Genomic DNA, 24,970 nt, shown 5'->3' with positions numbered 1-24,970 from the left:
AGTTGTCTCATTAGCAGTCAGGCCAAATCTTCTTTCTTTTATCTGAATACCACTGTACTACTTTGTCCCATTATCTTTAGCTAATTCTTTATATATTGCATTGGTTAAATCATTTGTTCCTGGTTAGTTTCTTATTGAGCTAAAAGCATTATTAAGATTGAGATCGATAGTCTAAATCTTAAATTTCTGTTACTAGTATCTAGAATGCAACTTACTTGTGCATGTTCTATTTATGACAACAAAAAATACCTTATATGTATGTCAATGCATTGTACTAACAAATTTGTATGAAAGTATTGTTGAAAATTGGATTGTTTTATCTTTTTAGGAAATTGGTTTACGACAAAGAAAACATTCCATGCAACACCATGCTTGTTATGATTTAGAAATTATTCTGAAAGAGGGACGAGATCTGGTAATTAGAGACAGCAGTGGTAAGTCAAGGGCTGGTCATTAGAGACAGCAGTGGTAAGTCAAGGGCTGGTCAGTAGAGACAGCAGTGGTAGGTCAAGGGCTGGTCAGTAGAGACAGCAGTGGTAGGTCAAGGGCTGGTCATTTAATTTACTGTGGATTCATTTATTATAGTGGATTCTTATTTTTGTGGATCTTTAATGACAATTATAAGATTTGCCAAAGTCGGCATACAAGGCTTTATAATTTTTGTTTTTTGTTGAACATTTAAATTGGTTTACCTTTTTATATCCACAAAATCAATGAAAATTGGTATCTTATGATTTAAAAAAAAATCCACATTAAGACATTTTTATGATTTTTTTAACAGAAAGTATCCTCAATTAAAAAAAAGATATCTGAGTTTACCTTTATATTGACATTTTAACCAATATGTTATTGCTGTTTAATTGTTTAGATATTCTGGTTGTTGATTGATACAGGTTTTTCTACAAAAGTTCTATGTATTTTGCTTCCAAATCTTTTCACTTTGAGAATACCTGAGCAAAGTCCTCATGAGGTTTATATCAGAAAAGTGCTTCAACCTAGTATCCCATTATTTGGTTTGGGTTAAATGAATGATAAAACACTATACCCTGATATATAATTTATATCTGTATATTCACACTTGTTTTTAGTAATGAGAAGATCTAGAGGTAGGCTCATAATGTCGTAGCATCATCATGTGATTTGTTTTAAATGTTGTCATAGTAACAAGTGTTTATTTTATTATGATAAAACAAAAAGTAACAATACAAGTGTACTATAATAACTTCTTTATCTGAAAAATGAAATGCCAATAAGAATAAAAGAAGAAATATATACATGTCAGATATTGAGGTTATAGTGACAAACGTGTTTGTATATGACATAGCCAGTAACTTTAACAAAATAATGCTCTGAATAAGGCTTGTCCTCAGTCAAGCATTAAACACATGTTTTTTTTCAGTCTAAAGATGGAAAGAAGAGCAATATCATTGTTCAAGTATTCATGTCATGACAAAAGGAAAAAGAAAAAAAAAATATATTTATTTTTTCAATGATTATTGATGGCTTTTAAAAGAAAAATCAGACAGAATCTAGGTGTATCTTTATATACAAGTTTTAAAAAGCTAGCTTATCCTTTTTTTTATGAGTCCAGGACTCATGGATTTATCTCAGTAGAAGCACTGTATATTATATGAAGGTCATTGATGTTAGATATGTATGTCTAATAAGTTCTGATTTTTTCAGGTACCAGTGACCCTTATGTAAAATTCAAATTAGGAAATAAAATGTTACATAAAAGTAAGACTGTGTATAAAAACTTAAATCCTCAGTGGAATGAAACATTTCACCTGTTAATTGAGGACCTTTTCCAACCTGTACAGTTACAAGTATATGACTATGACCGAGGACGATTTGATGATCCGATGGGATCGGCTGATATTGATTTGTCTCTGATAGAACTGAATGAGTAAGTTTGTCTGTTACATTTGTACATTTTCAAACCTTCGAAGAAGATATCTTGGTTTAATATCAATAAAACATAAAATAACAAAAATACCGAATTCCAAGGAATATTTAAAACATAAAGTCTGTATTCAAATGGCAAAATCAAAAGATCAAACACATCAAACGAATGGATAACTACTGACATATGTTAGACCTGGTACAAAAAAAAAATTCAGAGGTTAATAAAGAGATTAAGACGTGAGTATTGTGCAATTTATGAAAACAGCTTAAATATGTAGAATAATTAATTATTTGAAGAAAAAAAAGAGATTCGATATACCATTGTGTTGGTAGTAGATGCTATCTTATATGAATATTAAAGATTTGAAGCAACAGATTAGTCTCAACTGTAATACTACCATTATTTAGGCATTTGGTTGTTTGGTTTATTGTGACTTGCTGGAAGTCCAGTGACAAGTATTTCATGCATATTTTACCTAACTAAAGACCTACTTCAAACATCATCAAAGAGTTGTTTATTTACAAGTGTTCTTTAAGGTGCATATTTTTACCGTACTAAAGACCTCCCTCGGACCCCCTCAAAGAGTTGTTTGTTTACAAAAGTCCTTAAAACTGCATAAATCTGTGCATTCTTCCTTATACCTTACAAATAAACACTTTAGTATAAATCTTAGGAAATAAAGATCCATAGAAGGCTAAGAATTAATTGTAATAGAAGTGAGGGCCACATTGTGTTTTTATTGATTAACGATCATCGTTTTCTGAAGGAGTATTTATTTCAATTTTACTTTTCCTAAACAAATCAATCATTCGAAACCAGTATAAATTGACATTGTCATAATATAAGTTTTATAAGCAGTCCTGGTTTAACTATTGGAAATCTATAACAGATTCCTGCTTTTTTGTTCTGAGTTACATAGATAGCTGCCAATTGTTTGTAGAACTGAATGGTTCAATCAGCAATCACAAACAGAGATTTATTTATCATCATGCTCCAGGTTTACAGAAAAGATTAATTCACAGTACTGTAATGTATTAACCAAAGACCTGAGGTAATCTGAAATTTCTTCAATTGATTAAACTGGAACTGGCTGGTACACTGAAATAAAAACACCCCTGGAGAATTTTTCAGTTTCAATGAAATTCAGTGAGAATTGCTGTATTATTACATTTCTAGAGATCAAATTCAGTTTAAAATTGTCATAAGTGGATTTAGGGTGCTAATGAGATGTGTTGAATTATACCTGTCTAACTAAAGTCTTTAAAATTTTAACAGAGCCAACTTTTGGCCATATAACATATGTTTTTCAAAACTATTGTTATACATGTACATTCTAGCTGTTGTGCCTAGATCCAAGTAAACCATCTGATTGTGTTTTCATTCTTAACAAAATATCTGATTTCCTGTGCTTTTGAGCTGCATTTCAGTTGTTAAGTCATACTACAAGGGTCTGAGAATAGACAATTATAAATGGCAAGAGAAGATAATGAATAGAATAAAAATTAAAAACCAATTGTTCAAAGAACAATTGAAGGTCTTTCAACCAATAAGGATCTATTTAGATATGAAAATATTAAAATTCAGTTGAAAATGTCAGTTCCTATGGCTTAATGATGTATAAATATGAATTTTAAGCAAAGGTCTAAATCTAGAACGTCCAATTAACCTATAACCTTGACCTCAATTTCAAGGTCATAGACTAAACATCTCAAATAAAAAGACACTAGTTCCTTTATATGTATGGTTCATGAGTAAAATCACTTTACGCATAATTCTTAATATAAGAGGGGCGAAAACTCCCTTTTATTGTTTACGCACCCTCACAACCAAAATTTATAAGTTACGACATGTCGCAACTAACAATTTAGTAAAAAACAAATTGTCGATATCTTATAAGGTTAATGAAAAAAGGTGAAAATAAGCCAAAATCAAAATTAAGAATTTGACCTTGACCTTTGACCTTGACCTAATTTTCATTTTTTTGGACCAAGGATCTTAAATCAAAAGACCCTAGGTCTCTATCACTTATAGTTTACCAGTTAGAAATGCATATCACTGATATCATATATAAAAGGGGGGATAACTCTAATATGGAGTCTCCGGATAGCTTCCGATGAAATGAAACAGAACATCCGAAGGATATAACGAGCAATTTGGAAAAATAAATTTGTCGGTTTCTTATACGGTTGCGAAGTAGTAGTGGCCACAAGAAAAACAGTGTTTGGGGAGATAACTCTTACAAGGTAAAGGTTTTTGTTACGCGGTGTCAGTTTCAGAAGCGCATTAATTGTTCGATATCATATACCAAATATCTAAGCGACATCTTGTGAAACAAAAAAACAGCGAAGCAAAAAAAAGTTGGCGGAAGAAAAAAAAAAAAAATAATAATAATTAAAAACCAATTGTTCAAAGACCAATTGAAGGTCTTTCAACCAATAAGGATCTATTTAGATATGAAAATATTAAAATTCAGTTGAAAATGTCAGTTCCTATGGCTTAATGATGTATAAATATGAATTTCAAGCAAAGGTCAAAATCTAGAACGTCCAATTAACCTATGACCTTGACCTCAATTTCAAGGTCATAGACTAAACATCTCAAATAAAAAGACACTAGTTCCTTAATATGTATGGTTCATGAGTAAAATCACTTTACGCATAATTCTTAATATAAGAGGGGCGAAAACTCCCTTTTATTGTTTACGCACCCTCGCAACCAAAATTTATAAGTTACGACATGTCGCAACTAACAATTTAGTAAAAAAAAATTGTCGATATCTTATAAGGTTAATGAAAAAAGGTGAAAATAAGCCAAAATCAAAATTAAGAATTTGACCTTGACCTTTGACCTTGACCTAATTTTCATTTTTTTTTACCAAGGATCTTAAATCAAAAGACCCTAGGTCTCTATCACTTATAGTTTACCAGTTAGAAATGCATATCACTGATATCATATATAAAAGGGGGGATAACTCTCATATGGAGTCTCCGGATAGCTTCCGTTGAAATGAAACAGAACATCCTGAGGATATAACGAGCAATTTGGAAAAATAAATTTGTCGGTTTCTTATACGGTTGCGAAGTAGTAGTGGCCACAAGAAAAACAGTGTTTGGGGAGATAACTCTTACAAGGTAAAGGTTTTTGTTACGCGGTGTCAGTTTCAGAAGCGCATTAACTGTTCGATATCATATACCACATATCTAAGCGACATCTTGTGAAACAAAAAAACAGCGAAGGAAAAAAAAGTTGGCGGAAGAAAAAAAAAAAAAAAAATAATAATAATAATAATAATAATAATTAAAAACCAATTGTTCAGAGAATTGTTCGAAGGAGTAGTGGCCACAAGAAATTCAGTGTTTGGGGAGATAACTCTTACAACGTAAAGTATTTTGTTACGCAGTTGTAAATTTTTAAAGCGTATAAACTATACGATACCATATTCCAAATATCTAAGGGACATCTTTTGAAACATCAATAATACGCAAGAAAAAAAATTAGGCGGAAGAAAAAAAAAAAAAAAAAAAATAATAATAATAATCAGAACAAATTCAATAGGTCTTTCCACGGAAAGGTGGAAAGACCTAATAATAATAATAATAATCAGAACAAACCCTATAGGTCTTTCACCTGAAAGGTTGAAAGACCTAATAATTATAATAATAATAATAATAATAATAATAATAATAATAATCAGAACAAACCCTATAGGTCTTTCACCTGAAAGGTTGAAAGACCTAATTAAGCAAAAAATCACCCAAGTCAGAATAGAGAATAATGGGGTGCAAAATAATAAAGAACTAACTGTGGAACATAAAATAATGAATAATGTTAGGAATAAGAAAATCATATAATTACAAACAAAAATCAGAGTAAAAAATAAATCATGAGAATTGTGCAGATGAAGTGCTATTTTCAAAGAAAAATTAAATGCTTTTAAAGTTAATAAGATTACATTATGTAAGGACCCCCTATTCAGACCCTCATAATATAGTGATAAGAAAATCAATACCTTTTAAAGGCAATTGGAGTGGGATAAGTGGTCAATTTTATCATTTGCATATCTTTAATGTGCTCATTAACATATATAATAGTAGAATTTACAGTAATAATATGTCAGTAGAGCTTACTTAAATTTGTGTTCAGTCGGAGATAGTTGAGGCATATTTCATAAGATAAGGAGTATATGTGCAATTACTTACAATGAGCATGCTATTTGTTGTAATTTTAAAATGTGCTAATACCCTCCATTTGCAGGTTTCTCCCTCTATAAATGGGCTATCATTTCATTGTTATAAATTGATATAAAAAAAAACTAGAAATTAGTATTGCTTTGTTTGTCCAAAAAAGTACGAACTGACCTCAGGAAATAGATTGTGTAATTCTTGTACCAATATGTACTAAAATACCCTGACAACAATGGGCAATCAACAATTTTATTTTGTGCACTGAATAATTAAAACAGATAGTTATTGTTATTAAACCTCATTCTCATACTGTTGCATAAATGAATGCATGAGTATGAAATAATAGAGGGAGCCACTTCCATTGAACCACAATGGTTGACCATTTGACAGAATAGGTTAAATTTACAGGTAAGAGGATTTCAAATGGAAGTCTTGCCAATAGATTATACACTTATAATGGTAAATAATGCAATAAATTTAAGAAACAATGCACATTAAAAGAAGCAGCAAGGGACATAAAATATTCTATATTTCAGATCGTCAGAATTAAAACTAGAGTTATCAGAAGGCGGTAAAGAAGAATATATGGGTTATCTCCTCTTGCAATGTACATTAACACCCAAAACATCACCATCAACGAGAAAAGCAGTAAGTATAACAATAGTGCAACAAATTGAAGAGAATTTTTCAGCATATCACTTCATTGGATTAAATCCTGTCTTTCTTTTTGACGTTGAGTTACCCAATCTCACATCATTAACTTAGACAAGAATATAGGCCACTTCTCACTAAAGTTTCCTCCTTGGAATGAGTGGCAGGATGATTGCCACCAGTGGTGTAGGAACACCATAGTTACCCCCTCCCCTTTTGTCAGTGCTTTTGTTGTTCAGTCTTTAGTTAACTGTGCAGTGTTTTGTATGATGCTGTCAGACACTTTTCTGTTGCCATGACCTATAAAAATAAAAAAGAGCGTTTTCTCTGTGCAATACATATACTTCTGGAAATTTTTTAAAAAGTTCTTGATAGTTGCAAACAGTTTGGCTCATAACAAAGCAAGAACTTGGCTTTTGTCTAGTCGGGAGACATGTTACAAAATAAACCATGTAAAATTTTAACTAATACTTATGTTTAGAACTTATCTCATTGGATTATTCTGCACCCATGTTTAAATGGACAGTTTTTGAAGTATTTTCCTTATTGTTAGGATCTGAAGAACATTTCTCTTACAAACAACTTAAAATTTATAACTCACTTAAATCAAAAAGTATAAAAATGGTGGAAAGGAAGTTTTTGACAATTTTTTTTTTTGATTTAAAGAGAAAATTATTTAAAATCTTCTCAAGTATGGAAAGCTAAAATTGTCATAATAACTTCTGTTCTTTGAACTGAGTTGCCTGTCTCTTCATTCAACAGTGGAATTAATAGTTAAGAGTAGGAATCTGTTATTCTGTAGTTGTAGTTTGTTGATGTGGTTCATAAGTATTTCTCGTTACTAGTATTTTATATAAGTTTGTTTGTCAGTTTCCCTGTTTGAATGGTTTTACACTTGTCATTTTTTGGGCCCTTTATAGCTTGCTGTTTGTAGTGAGCCAAGGCTCATTGTAAAGACACTACTTTTACCTATAACAGTTTACTTTTTACAAATTATGAGTTGATTTCATTTGACAGTTGTCTCATTGGCACTCATACAACATCCTCTTATTTCTATATAAGTCTTACCAACATTATCTGTCAGTTTAAGTAATGAGATATAATCAGTTATTACCAAGAATTGGTGTAAAATAATGGGTGTTCAATGATAAGTGGGAAGAAAATATAGCAGAATCGTGTTAATTAAATGAAAGGTTTGATCAGAATATGCTTACATCTCCTGCTAATAAGAAAACTAGGATTCTGACCAAAGTAATGATATTAAATATTGATTTGGGTGACAGGTGTCTGTCATTTACCTGTGTGTGTGTCATACACAGCAGTTCTCACTCTGAATATTTCTTCTGAGCCAGACTTGCTTTGAATAGGTAAGATTAAAAATATTAGATACAAACAAGTACAATTTTATAATTGATTTAAATTTAGAAAAAAAGATCATATGTTGGCAAAATTAATAAGGATATTTTGGGCTGGCTGAAACCCTACTCTTGGTGCAGGATTTTCTTGCTGCTTTGAAGACCCTTGTTGCCCTTGGACTGATTTCTCCAATTGGTCGGGTTGTTGTCTTTTTGATAGTCACATCTGTTTTAAGAAATATATGGTGGTATACCATACATGTTACTATTTCTATCATCTCATTTAGCAAAACACAATTTCACCATGGACCAATTGATAAATGCATTAGTCCAAGGTTCCACTCAATTTTGATCAATATGACACAGATTTCATTAGTCTAGCATATTTTCTGATGAAACCATGGTGATATATCAGTGAGTTTCAAAATAACATTTCCTTTATACAGTACATTTACTTTTTTGATTATTTAATCAGCCTCTTCTTTATTATATACTAGAGATATTTTAGCTAGGGATATATCTTATAACCAGGTTTTTGAGGAAGGTCTTTATCTCATTAGCACATGTCAGTGCAGCAGTTATTTAGTTGCTTAAGTTTTATAGATATATTAATAAAAAACACAGTTTTATTTTAAATTTTTAGTGACTAAGATTATATTAAACATTTAGGCTCAAACTGTTACAGAATCTTGCAAATAACATTATTTGTCAAATGTTGTAAAAATGGGTTAAAGATTGCATCTATGATTTTATGTAGATCAATAACAACTGATCAACATGAATGCAATGATTTAATATGTGTATGAGAAAAAGAGTCTGTTGGGTTTGTTTTATGTATCAACAAGTTGAACAACCCAACAACTCATCAAAACTTAAAATGACACCTATAAACAGACAAGATTGCAATGAAAATATCGATTTAAGTGTTACAAAAATAGATCAAGATTTTATGGAAAAAATTGGATTTGTAAATTTGCATGTTAACTTAATGATAAACAACTCACAAATCTTTAATAGTTAAAATCAGAAGACATTTTAGATATATTGGTACATTTGTATTAATTGTATACTTTCCAGAAGGCACAAAGATGGGTATGTCCCTCACAAAGTTGCTGTCTCAAATATTTATTTAAATTTATTCTCTTGGACTATTTAAATGTTGTGTTTCTTACTGTCTGAGACCTACTTGAAGCACTATCCATGTTAGAGACAGGAATTCATAACGTTTTTCCTACTGGGTACATATCATATTTATTGTAATTTAAATGATAAATGTTAATACTTGAAATGTATTTTAATTCTTATGATAAAATTCAGAAATAAATATGAATAGAAAATAAAAAGATAAAAAAGCATATATAAAATGGACACCATTAGGAGACTTTTTCTTACTGACTTATTCAAAACAACTGGTGACCTATTGTCCTATAATCTTAACTCACATTTCTATGCACACAACTTTTGAATGTATTTTCTTGTCTTAATTTCTTAAAATTTTGTTTTGATGATACTTTTTATTTGATCTTAGATTTTGTTTGAAATTCAATATAGCTAGTAGATATATATGTTTTTAATTTTGCCTTGAAAATAACTTTTAAATAAAATAATTAAAAGTTTCGTATTTTTTCTCTGTAAATAATATCTTGCTGTCAGTGTGACTGAGATTAAAAAGATTGGTATTTTTCTGTAAATGATAACTCGCTGTCAGTGTGACCAAGATTAAAAAGACTGGTATTATTCGGTAAATAATGACTTGCTGTTGTTGTGACTTGCATATGATGCTGTACATTAATGAACATTAAAACATGAATTCAGTACACTATAATCAATAAGGTAACACCTTGAAATGTAAATCTGCAAGATCAACGAGTTAGAATAAATCATTATACAAATTATCATAATATGGCTATTCGTGCGGAAAATAATCAACATTTGAATTTTAAAGCCAAGCCTAGAAAAGTAGGTTGGGTCCATCCATTCAGTTTCAGGCTAGAGTATGAGTTTATGGTAGTTTCAGGTTTTTGTTTGAAGTAGTTTTGTCACATCGCTTGAAAATGAGTACATATATTAATAAGACAGGGATTGTTTTATGTATGTGCTAAATTATATTTTGTCTCATATTTTGAATTTCACCAAACATGAGAGCATGGCATGGACATATATTCTTGATAAACCATAAGTTTTCTATTTGTTTAAAATGTGATATTATGAAGAACAATAAACAACAAAGAAATTTGACAATCAGTATGACCAAACATCCATAATCTTTAAATTCAACTAATTAATGCATGTAGAAAGATTGAATTTTTTTATCTCAACTTTGTAGCTAGAAATGACTCCATTTTTTACATTACCACACCACATATTATTCTGTTATGATTTTCTATTCTTAGATTATAGATATTTTGCTTTGTTTACTACACTAAAAGGAAATAATGAATTGTGTAAAACTTTTTGTGGTAGGAAATAATGGTGGTCAACTTGATTTGGTTCAATTTTTATGCTCATCGATAGAATATCATGAAATTTTACATGGGGTTAAAGAAGAAACTGATCATAATTTACTGAACTATTGTTAAAAAACTCACGCAGTTAAACATATGGGATACAAATATGATTCTTTAGGAAAACACAGTAAAAATATAACGATTTAAAACAAGAAATGAATGTAGAATAACAGTAGATAGTAGTGGCAAAAGTCTTATAAAACATGAAGAAAGAAGCATATACCTTTGTTTATAAGTGATTGTACTTTATGATTCAGTATTATGTGTAGGCCTTTGAACTCAATAAACATAGAGCTAGATTTGTATATACAGATGGCAAAATAAATGAAAATTATTTGTTGAGATAAACTTTTGAATTATTTTCAGTATACACAGTCTAGTCGAGTAAAGAGCACAAGGATGGGAGATGCTGCTAAAAAGATGAAGAACCAGATATGGACGGGAGTTGTTACAATAGTTCTAGTGGAGGGTAGTAACCTCATTGCTATGGACGACAATGGCTTCAGTGATCCTTATGTCAAATTCAAATTAGGAACCGAAAAATATAAAAGCAAGGTTAGAAATATTTTGTAATTAGTGTTAGCCTGTTATGAAATTGTCCCTATATATAAAAAAGAAGATGTGATATGATTGCCAATGAGACAACTCCACAAGAGACCAAATAACTCAGAAATTAACAAATATGGGTCACTGCAAGGCCTTCAACAATGAGCAAAGCCCATACCACATAGTCAACAGCATTAACAAACAACAACCACTGAATTACAAGCTCCTGTCCTGGGACTGTTGATTTTGCTCTATTGGAAACATAAATACATTAACATTAACATATGCACCACATCTGAATGTAACAGTAATAGGATCATTTTATCATATGACCAACAAGGACGATTGTATAAATAGGTGGACAAAATTATTCTGTGCTTTCCATTTAATTAGGAAAATATGAAAATGTGTCAACCCTGGAAATAGCTATATGCCTTCTGGAGAAATTGCTTTTGTAATTTCATAATGAAAAGGACATGTACATAGAATTTAATATTTCTTCCAATTAAAAACAGAACATGATAAGGATATAAATTGATCATTTTAAATATTAATAAGTTGTAATCCCATGAAATTGATATTTTCTATTTGATAGTCTATGATGATCTGTAGTGATCTTTAATTGTTCTCCAAATGTCAGTATTATGATAGGAATGCAATATGACTAATAGTTGAAAGGCAAATGGAAATAAAATAGTTCTATAGAGTATTGACTGAGATATGGTAAATTGGTGACAAAAACTGATTATAACAGATAGAACATAGACTACAGACATGGAGATAACTTATAGTGTGAAGAAGTTACCCATGAGAGATGTCAATCACTTTTTTTGTCATTATTTCTTTAAATGAATGTCATTAGGGTCCAAGTACTTATGGTAATAGTTCAGTAATATTTATTCTGTTCATAAGGGATTTTCTTATCACTGTCAAACATGAATGTAAAGGGTCCTTTGTGGTCATCTGTTGTTAAATCACTGTTCAATTCCCAATAAGTAGCAATACATATGTATCATATACAAGTGGATTATAAATATAAGTCATAAACAAAACAAAATTAGATTACTGAATGTTTGGCTTGACAATCCACACATGAAAATCAGTCCAACTCGCAATATTTTTATCCAATATCTGTTTCATAATGTTTTTTCACTTAAATATATTTATCTTAAAAGCAGCTTAAATTTATGGTCAAGAGTCTGAAAGGGTAGCTAAAGGTATTATGATTTAGACCCGGTGAATAGAGAAGAAGATACAGTCAACCAAACTTATTTTGATGGTTACCTTATTTTGCCTTAGACCCTTTATAGCCAACTTCACATTAATTTATTTAAACGTTTTTTTGTGAAATTTTGATATAAGGGACAATCCAAGTTTTTCACATGCACATTATTGACAACATTACTTGCTACAGTATGAATTCAAGTACTGCAGTGTACACTTACCACATCTGGGGAATGATGATAGCAAAACTGTAATATTTAATGTATATTTTAGGTTGTTTCGGTAGGTGTGCATTTGTATTTATTATTATTTTATTATGCTTAAACTTATATTTTGAAATAGTTATGAGAAAGGTTAAGAAATTACCTTGGGAAGCTTGTATGATCGATTGGCTTTCCTGTAAAAAAAGATAATTTCAACAGTCATTGTAGCAAAGTGGTTTTTCCTTGATCATATTTTTTAGAGGACTTTCCCAACAAAGAGGCAATGTTTATCGTCTATCTTATGCTTTAATCCCTTTCCCATCCTTTTCATCCAATTTAAAGGTGTACGGTGACTGTACTATTGATAAATACCCATAGTTACACTTTTAGGAGATGTTTTAAAGTTCTGGATTTGGAATAAAATTGTTATTGCTTCTATTTTCCTGTCATCACTGCTTGTCTTGTCTTCTTATGGTGTTATTGCCAAAGTAAATGATAAACACTTCTCTGTAAATATCCATTCATTATGTTAAATTTTATCAAGAGGCAAACTTGTTCAAATTATAAATTATAACTTTTTAGGTCTACCATCTTGATTTAGGTTGTTAAATCTAACATCTCGAGGAGTTCAACTTTAGAAATTTTGATTTCAACAACAGTTATTTATAACATTTCGGCTGAACTGTGAAAAAAATAATCAATTTTAAAGTGTTTTGTAGTTGTCAGTTAACTTAAAATAAATATATGTTATATTTTCATTTTCAGCATAAATTAAAAACCTTAAATCCACGTTGGTTGGAGCAGTTTGACCTAAGAATGTTTGACGACCAATCAAATTTGTTAGAACTTTCTGTGTATGACCACGATTCTAGAGGAAGGGATGATTTTATGGGCAGGTAATAAAACTTAATCAAATAATGTACATGCTGATTTGAGTTTTTTCTTTGATTATTGATATACAGTGTAACTTGCCTAATCTGACACTGGGGACAAGCGGGGTGTCGGAATACTCGGGGTTTTTTCTGCAAGGATAGGTGTATTTTAGGACTAAGAAAATATGTAGGTTAAAGCAGGATGTTGGAATACTCGGATGTCAGATTAGGAAGGTTACATTGTAGCAATATACTTTATTTAACTTCACTAGCCCATAGGGCTAATGTGAGTTGTTGCCATCAAACGGCTTCTGTTGTCCATTTTCTGTCTTCCATCGTCTTTTAACTTTTACACTTCTATTCTGAAGTAATACTAGACGATTTGCAACCAAACATTCTTTTAAAGTAAAGTCGTATGAACCTGCCAGCCAATCAATATGGCAGCTTAAATGTGAATCTTTAAATGTCTGTAATAGATTTTATTGATAACAAAAGACAAATCAAAAGAAATGAGAAAATCACACTGGGAAACAAAGTTGCTGAGTATCATGAATTAATTAATAAACTGTTGCCTTGTCCCTTGTATATAGGTTGCTATATCTCATCAGTTATATAGAAATATGTAGGGGAGTTGGAGAAATATGTGTTGTTGCATAATATAATATATTGTTATATATTAATCCTGTCATTGTATGATGGATTTGTTTACATTGAATTGTTAAGGTGTGTTAGATTGTATCATAGATCAATCAAAAACTATCTGGCTGCAGATGTAAATTGATATAGAATCATTAAAATATCCTCCTTCAAATGAATTCTACTTCATTTTTATGTATGACCTAAAAGATGGAAAATGACACAAATTGTCATGTATAGTAATCATCCCTGACAATTGATAAAGTTTGAAGTGGCTTTTATGTCCTGAATTAGTGATGAGATTATCTTTTAGTAAGATCTCTGAGTGATATTCTTGCATGGTGCAGAATCATTATATTGGATACATTATTGATGTTTTATATTATCAGGATTTTAATGTCATTTCTTAATAATTTACGGTGATTAAAATTTCTTGACTGCAGATTTTGCTGCCTGTTTTTGTTATTTTTCTTCCTTTAGAGTAGAAAGATTCATGATAGAAAACTATTAACTTTGCATATCAAACATAGCTAGTTGCTTATAGATAGGCATTTACGAAAACGTGAGTCAACAAATTGTTTGATGTAATGCTATGCTAGCCAGTAATTAAGATTGTCCTATTAAGGTGGTACCTAACACTACAGGGAGATAACTCTGTAATATCAGCTAAACGTTTTAATTACGTTGCGTTGTGAAGGCAATATAAAGCTTCTCAATGATCAAAATTAGTGTTTGTCAACTGCTATATAACCAGTGTAATTTTTCTGATTAAACGCTTGGTTCAAATTTTTCCAATTTTTTTATATTTTTGTTAAAGGGTCAAAGTAAATACTTTGTAAAAATTTTATGAAAATTAAACGAGCCAAATTAAATTTAGTGAAAGTGTTGGGTACCACCTTAATCTATTCATTTAACATATTTCAACATAATGTAACGACTCCTAGATGAACAACGACTGCATATTAGGCCTCCGACTGCATATTAGGCCTCCCAAAAAAACATTGAGCTAGTTTGACATTTTTCAATTCTGTTTTAAATTCTGTTAACTTTGATTTGTAACAAAAAGCAATCAAGGATATAATTTGACAGTGACAGATATTTTAACAATAACTTTATAGCTGGCTAAGGATTCAATTAACTGAGGTTAACTTGTGCATTGATAGTTCAGGCAATGAAATATATTATGGAGAAAAAAAAATTGCACAGAGGTTCAAATAGCTGTTTTACAAGTTTGTAGTATTTTCTTGAATAGCAAAACTGATGTACATGTATTTTTTTCAGTTTGCTTCGTATACCTTTTATAGGTATCCATTAAGCCTTTAACAGCCATATACTATCTATGTTATACCTATAAACCAATAACTTTTAACACTGCTCTCAATGAAATTCAGAAATTATCATAAGTATGTATACATTAGTTATCACCAGACCATGTCTTCTGTGGAATTTGTTAAGCAGGCTTCCATTTCAGCATTATTTTCAGTTACATGTATTTTGCGTTGGTTTTTTCTTCTCATTATATTGTATTGCTGCTTTTGGCTGTGCATGCTATTCTGGAATTGATTGATGATGTTAATGTCTTAAATGTTAGTGTCTTAAATATTTGTAGTAGTCTAACAAACTAAATGTATCTACAGCATTAATGCAAGCCTTAAAAACCTGCCAAAATTTCCACACTTTCGATCTTTTCATGAATATTTAGATTTGTTTGTTTGTATTTTGCTGTTTAATGTCATTTTCAATTTCCTTGGTTTTATCATGATAGCAAGTTTTTGTTCATGGAAGAATAAGCCAGAAATTCAACAAATATTTTTGTCACACTTTTTCTTAGAAATTACTTCATATTTGATCAGTAGGTTGACTGTGATCAATTGTAATGTGTCTGATTGGTTTTTTTTCCTGATTTATCTGACACTTACATTCTGTTTTATGATACTTTGAAATATGAGAAGGGGATATGCTTAGCACAGCAATGTGGAGATTCTTGGGTTGCAATTGCAGGAGCAAAAAATTGGCTTTTTTTATTAATTCAAAATTTATATGCTTTTTGCTTTTAATGATTGTTTTTGCATTCTAAAATGATTGGGCTTCAATCATTAAAAATCCAACAGCATTTCTTGTTATAACTCAGATTATGCACAACAGATCTTTTTTTTTATTTTTAATGTTATTTCAATGTTTTTTTTCTCCCCATGAATACATTCCCTTTATTTTTGGAGATATGAGACTTCAATTGTCTAAATTGTAGGCCATGGATTCATGTACCTCTTGTCAAATGTCCAGTTTTCAATAAAAGTTGGATTAGTGTAGTATGCACTCATGATGCAGCTGTTCTTAAATTACAAATGTTAAATTGATCATGTTATGTAAACATGAACAAGTGTATAATATAAGTAACAACTTTAATCCATATAAGAAATAAAATCTGTCATTAATGCATTCATCTCTAGTAAAGGTATATGACTGAAGTGTCAAATTATTAAATAAGAAAAAGTAAACAATATTTGCAGACAAAAAAGGTTATCATCCTTCTCTACACCTACATCTACCTTCTCTACACCTACATCTACCTGCTCTACACCTACATCTACCTTCTCTACACAGCTACATCTACCTTCTTTCTCTACACCTACATCTACCTTCTTTCTCTACACCTACATCTACCTTCTTTCTCTACACCTACATCTACCTTCTTTCTCTACACCTACATCTACACCTACATCTACCTTCTCTACACCTACATCTACCTTCTCTACGCCTACATCATCCTTCTCTACACCTACATCTACCTTCTCTACGCCTACATCTACCTTCTCTACGCCTACATCTACCTTCTCTACACCTACATCTACCTTCTCTACGCCTACATCTACCTTCTCTACACCTACATCTACCTTCTCTACACAGCTACATCTACCTTCTCTACACCTACATCTACCTTCTTTCTCTACACCTACATCTACCTTCTCTACACCTACATCTACCTTCTCTACGCCTACATCTACCTTCTCTACGCCTACATCTACCTTCTCTACGCCTACATCTACCTTCTCTACACCTACATCTACCTTCTCTACACCTACATCTACCTTCTCTACGCCTACATCTACCTTCTCTACGCCTACATCTACCTTCTCTACGCCTACATCTACCTTCTCTACACCTACATCTACCTGCTCTACACCTACATCTACCTTCTCTACATCTACATCTACCTTCTTTCTCTACACCTACATCTACCTTCTTTCTCTACACCTACATCTACCTTCTCTACACCTACATCTACCTTCTCTACACCTACATCTACCTTCTCTACGCCTACATCTACCTTCTCTACGCCTACATCTACCTTCTCTACACCTACATCTACCTTCTCTACACCTACATTTACCTTCTCTACACCTACATCTATTTTCTCTACGCCTACATCTACCTTCTATACGCCTACATCTACCTTCTCTACGCCTACATCTACCTTCTCTACGCCTACATCTACCTTCTCTACACCTACATCTACCTTCTCTACGCCTACATCTACCTGCTCACTCACTCTGTAATTCTCGTATCACTGCTTTGAGAGGAGACCGGCATTATCAGCAACATCACAATGTCTGAGGAGAAGTTATCATGGACGTCTAAATGTAAGAGACATGTTATCAAGCTGTTTTTGTCAAGCGTTAAACTGTCTTAGGAAGGGGAAAACAGCCAGTAATAGAACGATAAACAGATTATAGGGTTTTCTCTGCTGGACACGATGTGAAGCTTTTTTTCCTCGTTCACTGCGTTCACTCGCCAAAAAGGTTCACATTGTGGATCTCAGCTGATATTTTATGAAAACCTGATAATCTATATGAATAGCATGACCCTGGAGATTTCTGTGTCTTGGTAATTGTCTAATGGTCTGGAAATCACTTTCAGGTCTTTTCATATAAAATGTAAATTCTAGCAAATCAATATCAAACAAGAAAATTCATCTTGTCAATTTAAAACTGCAGAAGAAAAAGAAATCTAGTGCATGAAAGACTTAAATCCTTTAGCAGTAATGAAAATGAAATAACAACACTTTAAAGTGCAGATGAAAACAAAGGTCCCATGATTATGACTCTTAAGAAGATTTTAGTCATTACATTAGAATTAGTATTCTAATCTTGTTGAAAATAAATCACTCATGTATGAAGAGGTCTAACTAGTTCAGAATTAATACAAAAATCAATTTGAAATTATTTCCTGTAGGTTGTGTCTAGGATTGATACCTCCCAGAAGAATTATCCTTCTGATGATTGTAACACTAAAGTGTTGCTATATTTGTTGTCCATTCAGGGAGAAACGGTTAGAAATGTTTATTGCACTATCCATCAGCCTTCTGTTTAGGTCTGGCACCTAAATGGATATTAGATGGCCATAAGTGATTATCTTAGGCACTTTTGAATTTAAAGATGTCCAATGTCTGATACATTGGATGAATAGAAATGCTCTTTGATTGGATAAAACTTTTCATGATCAGAGAATTTTGTCACTGGGGTTGTTTTTTGTTATGCATATAAATGAGAAAAATTGAAATGACATCTTTGTGCATTTCATTTTGTATGCAACATAAGTTTTTCCATTTAGATTATAATATTTTATATGCATGAGGTGAAATTTTATTCCCCTTTTCCTAGTCGTTGATAATCCTGCATTCCTGATGAAAAGCATTGCTTTTGTTACTGCATGTAGATATGTTATGTCTTGTCTTCAAACCCTATATCCCTTCTTTTTAATAACATCGATTGTTTGTCTCTCTGCTGCACAGAGGCCCCAGCTTGAGGTGTATACTCCTGTTTTTTGTCAGCCTTTCTTAGAGAACTTTTCTTTTGATATTATGGTTGATTTGTTTGTTTAAAGAATTATGTATGATTTTGATGCCACGAAAAAATGCACCTTTTCCTTTCTTTTCCAATTTTGTCACAATTGTGCTCCTCTAAAAAATAAATTCTGGAACATATAGTTGTCACTCTGTCAACTATCTGTCTGTCCCTGGGACATGTACAACTCTTTCTGGGTAAAATCTTAAGCTTTCCCCTTGGTTTTAGTTTTCAAGGTCAATATTATTAAAAAACATAATAAAGAATTGGTAGAAAACCAGTTTTATACTAATATACTGTACTATGGAATTGGAGAAACACTATCAATGGTTTGGTCAAAGGTCAGGTCACAACTGTAGAAACAAAATTATTAAATCTCTTGAATTAAAAACTTTTTTTGGATTTTTCAGCAGTGTTTTTGGTCATGTGGCAATGCAAAAAAGGAATAAAGCCTTAAACATATTATTTAGAAATATGCTTGTCAATATAGGAAATTACTCTTGCAAAAGGCATAATAGTTATAATATAAAATAGAAGACAAGGATGTGTCCAAATCTTATCAAATTGTTCTTCTGTTTTACAGAGCTGTTATAGATTTATCAGGAATAGAAAAGGAAGTTACCCACACAATAGACCAGCCCTTAGAAGATGAGGGAGGTATCATTAAACTTCTGTTGACAATCAGTGGAACAGTTGGTACCGAAACTATCTCAGATCTCGCTAACTACACCTCAAATCCTAGGGAGAAAATAGAAATCGTTAGAAAATATGTAAGTACTGGTAGGAAACTATCTCAGATCTCGCTAACTACACCTCAAATCCTATGGAGAAAATAGAAATCGTTAGAAAATATGTAAGTACTGGTATGGAAACTATCTCAGATCTCGCTAACTACACCTCAAATCCTAGGGAGAAATTAGAAATCGTTAGAAAATATGTAAGTACTGGTATGGAAACTATCTCAGATCTCGCTAACTACACCTCAAATCCTAGGGAGAAAATAGAAATTGTTAGGAAATATGTAAGTACTGGTATGGAAACTATCTCAGATCTCGCTAACTACACCTTAAATCCTAGGGAGAAAATAGAAATCGTTAGAAAATATGAAAGTACTGGTAGGAAACAATCGCAGATCTCGCTAACTACACCTTAAATACTAGGGAGAAAATAGAAATAGTTAGAAAATATGTAAGTACATGTTTTACTGGAATTGAAAGTGTTGGTGGGCTCTGTTTTATGCACAGAATTGAAAGTACTGGTAGGATCTTTTTCATACTTTTCTTAAGTTGACTTTTTTCCTGGGCACTACAAATTTTAATTTTTTTTTCCCAACATCTGTTTTGATTGTTTTTACTTAAGGGGGCTCGCAGGTCTAAATCATTTTATTTAATATAAGATTTTTGCTATTTTTTTCTATAAATGAACTTCATCTTATACCTAATAGAAAAATAAAATAAAAAAGAGGGGTTACCGATTATTTACGCTCACAATCTGCCTTCGAAAGAAGCATACATTTTTGTTAAGGGGACTTTTTTTCTGTTGAACTAATAGGAGAAAAAGAGGTAATATCGAAATAAAAAAAGAACTTAATTACAGAAATCGCTTAAATTTTAAAATTATTAAGTTAGTGTATAGCTTATTTGAAAACAATAATAAAAAATATAGGACTGATGAGTAAAAAAAGATATTTCAATTTTAATGCCAAAAAATAGCATTTTTGCACGAAAGGGAGATAATTTGCAGCTTTTTCAATGATATAAACATTTTAAAAGTTATTTGGGGCCAAACCAAATCGATTTTTTTGGTTAATTTTTGTATCATATCATAAAGTAATAACTAATAGTGTAATAAATAAAATTTGTTATGAAAAAACAAATGTTTAATTTTTTGCTGAAATTTTTGTACCCACGAGCCTCCTTAAGAGAAATTTCTGGACAATTTTATTTAAAAAAGAATGTAAAGTCCAATTTTGATACAAAATTTAAAGAGAGATTATTATTTTGAGGTTATTTACATTGATAGGTCAGTACATAGACTTATAATTTCTTCATCGTAATGAAATATTTGCCACTGGATGTTAAGAACCAAAACAATCAATCAATCATATATAATTTCTTCAATATTTTTTAGAAATCGTTACTGCTGGTCTGTTAACAAATTTATTGTGTATATAAAGAATTGTGTTTATTTATTACATGTTTTGTATTTTTCTCCATTTTCAGGGTTTATTTAATTCCTTTAAAAATATAAAAGATATTGGTTGGTTGCAGATTAAAGGTAAGTAAAGGCTATAGTGTAAATGAGTTATATAACAACAGGCTTCATGTGGCATAGTGGGGTAGGAACAAAAAATATCTCATCTTTGATGCAATTCTAATATCCATTAAAGAGATAACTGTACACGTTACTTAATTGTTAGACAATAACACTACTGATGGACGTCAGCAAAGCTTCAAACACAATACAGTTATAACTATTATAATGCAAAATGATTACATAATTCAGTTTTTCTTGGTTCTTGTCCGCCTCAGAATGTGTTTAAATTTATTAAAAAAAAATTCTAGGTACAAAATTTAATTTTTTGTTTATGAATTGAAAAATTACATGCCAATACATTCTGAAATTCAAAATGTTAGCTTTTTTAGTTACAGACAGTGAGATGAAGAAATTTTATGTTTATCTCATCCAATAAGATCTATTGATATGAAATACTTGCTTTAGAATTATATGTAATATTACCCTGAAGTATGTATATGGTTTAGCCTACAAATGAAAGGGTTTTGTTGATAATCAAAAACATTTATTTTTCAATATTGCAAGAACAAAAAATATATGGAGAAGTTTGAGATAATATTTTCACAATGCATGTGTGATTATTCTTATCTACATTTATGTATTCAAGTTTTACAAGAAATTTGCTTTTATGTCTTTCCAAAAACTGCCTTGTAAAACTATGATATTAATTAAAGTATCAGAACAAAAAGTTACACATTTGGAAAAACATGAAGTTTTCTCTCTGTATTATTAGTTACATCACCAAACACCAAATCAAATACAAAGATTTTTGTAAGTCACTTAAAAAAGTATGACTTGATGTAAAGGAAAATTTGAATAAAATATGACATTTCATAATGCATGTATATTTATTTTTTAGTATTTCGAGCTCAGGGACTTATTGCTGCAGATTTCGGTGGAACTAGTGATCCATTTTGTGTTTTAGAATTAGACAATGCACGATTACAGACTCAAACAGAATACAAAACACTTAATCCTGAGTGGAATAAAGTGTTCACATTGTAAGTATATGGTGACCTATAATTGTTTAAAGAAATATATGTTATTTAGACTTTGATGCAAAATTATAATTTTAGCGTAAGGCAGTTTACCATGAGTTATGTCATATCAATTTAATACCTAGTAAACATGTTCATTTAGTTGTGAACTTTTTAGGATTCATGCCAAACTAGGGTTTTGACTCAGATTTACTAAACGTAGGAATATGATAGTGTGAGCGGTGCATTGTCTCGTATAGACATGTATTCTTTCTTATGTTCAGTTATGAGTATTTACCTTCACTATTCTTTCTTTTTCAGCAATATTAAAGATATACACTCAATATTAGAAGTAACTGTTTATGATGAAGATCGAGATAAAAAAGTGGAATTTCTGGGGAAAATAGCCATTCCTTTGTTAAATGTAAGTATTATTTGCTGAATTAATTTACACTTTAAATTAGAATAAGAAGAAGTTTAGATATGTATTTCAGTTGCATATCATTGCATGTTCCATCTTGAGGTTTCAACCATGAATGATTATTTGTTTTAATAATCTAAATATAGGAACTGTCAATGACCATACTTTACAAAATAAACAACAAATGAAAAATCAAACATTCTGGTAACAATAGATGACAAAACAAGAAATCTCACGTTCTCTGACATTTCAGTGTAGGATTTGACATTTATTCTTGTTGCAATGGTATTAAAATCTCACCAAACATAAATATGAGCATCTATACTTTTGTCATATGAGTTATCTCAAGCTAACAACAAATATTCATGGAATATAGAAAACTTATCTCTGAATAATGAATAATGCTGGCTGTAATAATTATAGCATGAACTTTATATTTGCAGGTTAGATGTGGTGAGAAGAGATGGTATACATTAAAGGATAAAAAGTTACTAAATAGAACTAAAGGTGCTATAATGTTGGAAATTGATGTAGTTTATAATCCGGTAAGAACATTTGTTTCAAATTATTTGATATCTTTTACATTCTTACAATTTTAAGGCAGTCATATATTTTAGTGTAAATATATTTCTACTGTAACCTCTAGTGTCCTTTCATGTAACTTTTGGGTAACAAAATTCATTTCTCTAATGAGGTGTTCCCAGTTTCTCTGACTGTTTACTAGCTTAGTTGTACATGTACTCATTTCATTATTAAACTGACCTGCCAACCTTCATGACTTATTGGGGATTTTCCCAATAAGAGTGGTGATGACTTGAACTTTACTTTAACTCAACACCTCAAAACATGTATTCAAATGAGTTAGCATGGTATTAGCACATACATACTCATTCAAATATGAAAGTGGATTAAAAACTCTTATGACAATATGAGAGGATCATTAGGTCATCTCTTGCTTAAAATCCCTCATATCAATTTTTAAAAGTCATAAGCCATTAACATGGAAACCAGTCTGAATTGATATACTTCTGCAAGTCTTTTTGTGACAATTTTACTTTTCAGTTTTCAATAGAAAAAACATTTAAATTGTAAAGTTTCTCATTCTAACACAGTTATCTAGGAATGGTAAATAGACCTAGATGTCTTTGGCTTTAATCGTTGTTGGGTTGTTGGCTCAATGACGTATACCCTTCATCTTCTGGTGAATCTTTTAACAGTCAAACATTTAACATTTTTAGATGTACTTAAGGTGGTACCTAACACTACAGGGAGATAACTCTGTAAAGTCAGCTAAACGTTTTAATTACGTTGTGTGGTAAAGGGAATATTAAGCTTCTCAGTGATCAAAATTGGTGTTTGTCAAACTGCTATATAACCAATGTAATTTTTCTGATAAAATGGTTGGTTCAAAATTTTTGAAATTTTTATATTTTTGTTAAAGGGTCAAAGTAAATACTTTGTGAAAATTTTATGAAAATTAAACGAGCCAAATTGATTTTAGTGAAAGTGTTGGGTACCACCTTAAAAAAAAACCTGAAATACAATGTCTGATTATGTCTGTCAGAGGAATCATACATTTTTCTTTTAATTGTAGGTAAAAAGTGCAATTAGAACAGTAAACCCCAGAGAAGAGAAATATATGAAACCAGAACCAAAGTTTAAAATTGCAGTAAGTCTCTTGTTTGAAAAACATTTTAGCAATTTTACAATTCAAAAATATTTAAAATAAGTTTTGATGAAAGTTTGCAAAATTTAATATTTCTTTATACAGAGCAAATGAAATTAGAATGTCCATTGAACAGTATTCAAATGCATTTTTTTTTATTTTGATAGCCAAAGATTAATATTTTTGAGAGAAAACTTAAATTGGTATGATTAAACGACATTTATGATATCTATTTGGGTGCTACATTAATTTGACACAAACTATTAGTTAATTATAAAAAAGAAAATTATTGTTTTCAGACAATGAAGAGAAACATCGCTAGAGTAACACAGATGGTATCATCATTCACAGAAGTGGGAAAATTTCTAAACAGTTGTTTTGAGTGGGAGTCGAAACCTAGAACAATCACTGCCTTTATTGTAAGTCTAAACCTAGAACAATCACTGCCTTTATTGTAAGTCTAAACCTACAACAATCACAGTCTTTATTGTAAGTCTAAACTTAGAACAGTCACTGCCTTTATTGTAAGTCTAAACCTACAACAATCACTGCCTTTATTGTAAGTCTAAACCTAGAACAATCACTGCCTATATTGTAAGTCTAAACCTAGAACAATCACTGTAAGTCTAAACCTAGAACAATCACTGCCTTTATTGTAAGTCTAAACCTAGAACAATCACTGC

The 24,970-nt window shown here is 30.9% G+C and overlaps 1 protein-coding gene across 12 annotated transcripts in view; it reads left to right on the top strand.

Moving 5' to 3' along the window:
• The window catches only part of LOC143071449 (multiple C2 and transmembrane domain-containing protein 1-like), a 92,568-nt gene that overhangs the window by 55,525 nt on the left and 12,073 nt on the right, over positions 1 to 24,970 (top strand). For 11 of the 12 annotated variants that reach the window (XR_012976905.1, XM_076245733.1, XM_076245735.1 and 8 more), the window contains 12 exons: positions 329 to 434; positions 1,684 to 1,906; positions 6,627 to 6,738; positions 10,970 to 11,158; positions 13,342 to 13,472; positions 19,512 to 19,698; positions 21,151 to 21,205; positions 22,083 to 22,224; positions 22,522 to 22,624; positions 23,065 to 23,166; positions 24,216 to 24,290; positions 24,587 to 24,706. Coding sequence is in view for 11 of the 12 variants with exons in the window: in XM_076245733.1 (XP_076101848.1) it covers positions 329 to 434; positions 1,684 to 1,906; positions 6,627 to 6,738; positions 10,970 to 11,158; positions 13,342 to 13,472; positions 19,512 to 19,698; positions 21,151 to 21,205; positions 22,083 to 22,224; positions 22,522 to 22,624; positions 23,065 to 23,166; positions 24,216 to 24,290; positions 24,587 to 24,706 (1,545 nt within the window). In the remaining variant the exon portion in view is untranslated. The remainder of the gene's footprint in view (positions 1 to 328; positions 435 to 1,683; positions 1,907 to 6,626; positions 6,739 to 10,969; positions 11,159 to 13,341; positions 13,473 to 19,511; positions 19,699 to 21,150; positions 21,206 to 22,082; positions 22,225 to 22,521; positions 22,625 to 23,064; positions 23,167 to 24,215; positions 24,291 to 24,586; positions 24,707 to 24,970) is intronic. The other variant, XM_076245734.1, reaches the window with a different exon arrangement.

The sequence above is a fragment of the Mytilus galloprovincialis genome, chromosome 4, assembly GCF_965363235.1.
Source record: "Mytilus galloprovincialis chromosome 4, xbMytGall1.hap1.1, whole genome shotgun sequence".
In the NCBI taxonomy this organism is placed as follows: domain Eukaryota; kingdom Metazoa; phylum Mollusca; class Bivalvia; order Mytilida; family Mytilidae; genus Mytilus; species Mytilus galloprovincialis.
Note: the sequence above shows the minus strand (reverse complement) of the source record. Positions and strands in the feature narration are given on the sequence as shown.